This window comes from Ascaphus truei, chromosome 20 (genome assembly GCF_040206685.1).
Source record: "Ascaphus truei isolate aAscTru1 chromosome 20, aAscTru1.hap1, whole genome shotgun sequence".
In the NCBI taxonomy this organism is placed as follows: domain Eukaryota; kingdom Metazoa; phylum Chordata; class Amphibia; order Anura; family Ascaphidae; genus Ascaphus; species Ascaphus truei.
The window spans coordinates 28,193,920-28,195,888 of NC_134502.1; the positions used below are offsets into that span (position 1 = coordinate 28,193,920).

General features: G+C 49.1%; 1 protein-coding gene across 1 annotated transcript; it reads left to right on the plus strand.

Moving 5' to 3' along the window:
• Positions 1–479: 479 nt before the first annotated feature.
• On the plus strand, positions 480–1,589 carry LOC142471398 (RING finger protein 227-like). The gene is made up of 2 exons (XM_075578204.1): positions 480–805; positions 1,137–1,589. Exons 1-2 carry the CDS (start codon positions 514–516, stop codon positions 1,196–1,198), a joined length of 354 nt encoding a protein of 117 aa, XP_075434319.1. The 5' UTR covers positions 480–513; the 3' UTR covers positions 1,199–1,589.
• Positions 1,590–1,969: the final 380 nt, after the last annotated feature.

Consider the following 1,969-nt stretch of genomic DNA (forward strand, 5'->3'; position numbering starts at 1 on the left):
ATAATAATATAATAATTGGAATAATATATTAATAATATGATACTAATAAACTTTATAGAATGATAATAATATATTGATAATAATATGATGATGATAATGACATTGATAATAATATGATGATGATAATGACATTAATAATAATAATAATAATAATAATAATAATAATAATAATATGATAATATGATAATAAACTTTATAGAATGATAACATAATAATAATAATAATAATGACATTTAATATTAATAATAATATGATAATATAGTGATAATAATATAATGATAATAATACTGGATTGATAATATATGAAACATAGTAACAATAAAATAATAATATAGTGCTGTCATAGTAACAACCCCTCTCTTCTGATTGGCTCTCGTCAGTCACATGGTGTCCGGATAGGGGGGTGGTGACAGCCCGTCCCACCCCTCGCTTCCGGTGTGGGCGGGGCCTGCCGGCACTATATAAGCCGCGGCCTCTCCCACGCTCGCTTCATTCTACTCTCACTCTCTCACCATGATGCAGGAGGAGGAGGAAGAGTGCGGTATCTGTTGCCAGAGCTACGGGCCGGGCCGCAGCGCGCGCTCGCTGAGCGCGTGCCGGCACGTGGTGTGCGCCCGCTGCCTGCTCAGCCTGGCAGACAAGAAGGGGGGAGCAGTCACGTGCCCCTTCTGCCGCGCGCCCTCGCCGTTGCCCAGCGACGAGGAGGAGGAGGACGCTGCCGGCGACGTCACGTCGAAGGGGGCGGGCCCCGCCAAGTGGCTAAAACAGCTGTGCCGGAGAGCAAAGGCGGGCTCTCGTCGCCAAGGTAACGGATGGGGCTTTGATTGACAGGTCGTGGCTCTATATGTAGACATGCAGTGCGCGGGTCCAATGTGCCATGTGGGGGCGGGGCTTGGCAGGTGATGGACAGTCTACCCTGGTGATGTCATCAGATTCTAGTGACTTCACCAGGGAGCCTCCATCTGTGTGTGTGATGACATCACTGGGATAAAATGACGTCACATGGGTGATTGGCGACCACTCCTCTAGACCCCCTCATGTTCTGTTTCCCCCTCCCTGATCAATGACCTCATAGTGGTTGTGATGACCTCACTGTTGACCTTGCTGACCTCGCTCTCTTGCATCTCTCCTCTCAGGATCATCGCTGGTGCACAATGACATCAGAGACCTGGCCCTGATGAACTCATACTTCATGTGACCCCCGAGTGACCACCGCCCATCCGTCTCAAAGGATTCTGGGAAAGTGAGAGGGGGGGGGGGGAGACCCCCGTGCTCCCACTGCAAAGACCAGCCCCATGCTGGGAATGACTTGGTCCTACGGCCTCATCTCTGCTGCCTAGCGACCCGCTTCAACGATCGGATTTGCCCGTCCCAAAGGATGCCGGGACACCTTTCCCACTGCAAAGATCAGCAGCTGCTTCCACGTGAACGTGGGAGACCTCATCGTATGACCTCACAGGGCCACTGACTAATGCACCTTATTTATGGATATTTATATATGTATATATTTATGCACCTCTCGGCTCCTCTGTTCTGATTGGCTGTTTGGTTAATTATTGTTGTGTAAATTAAATGGGATTTCATACAAATACACATGTATGTGTTATATATGTGTATGTATACCCCTAGGAATGGTACATGGCCTAACACCCCTAGGGCAGGCACAAGGGGATACAGAACATGACACTACTGCCTCCGCTGTGTATACATGCCATGGTGTAGTAGTGTGTGTGTGTGTGAGGTTGGCACTGCCTGTTCTGTGCTGTGTATACATGGTGTGTGTGAGGGGGAGGTTGGCACTGCTACTGTCCGTGCTGTGTATGCATGGTGTGTGGGAGGGGGAGGCTGGCACTGCCCGCTCTGTGCTGTGTATACATGGTGTGTGTGAGGGGGCGCCTGGTGCTGCCCGTGCTGTGCTGTGTATACATGGTGTGTGTGTGAGGGGGAGGTTGGCACTGCTACTGCCCGT

What these genes read in the sequence shown, in the direction of transcription:
- LOC142471398 (XM_075578204.1), top strand. Translation starts at nt 514, where the DNA reads ATGATGCAGGAGGAGGAGGAAGAGTGCGGTATCTGTTGCCAGAGCTAC. An exon ending in GGCGGGCTCTCGTCGCCAAG is followed by an intron (nt 806 to 1,136) that starts GTAACGGATGGG and finishes CTCTCCTCTCAG; the next exon opens with GATCATCGCTGGTGCACAAT.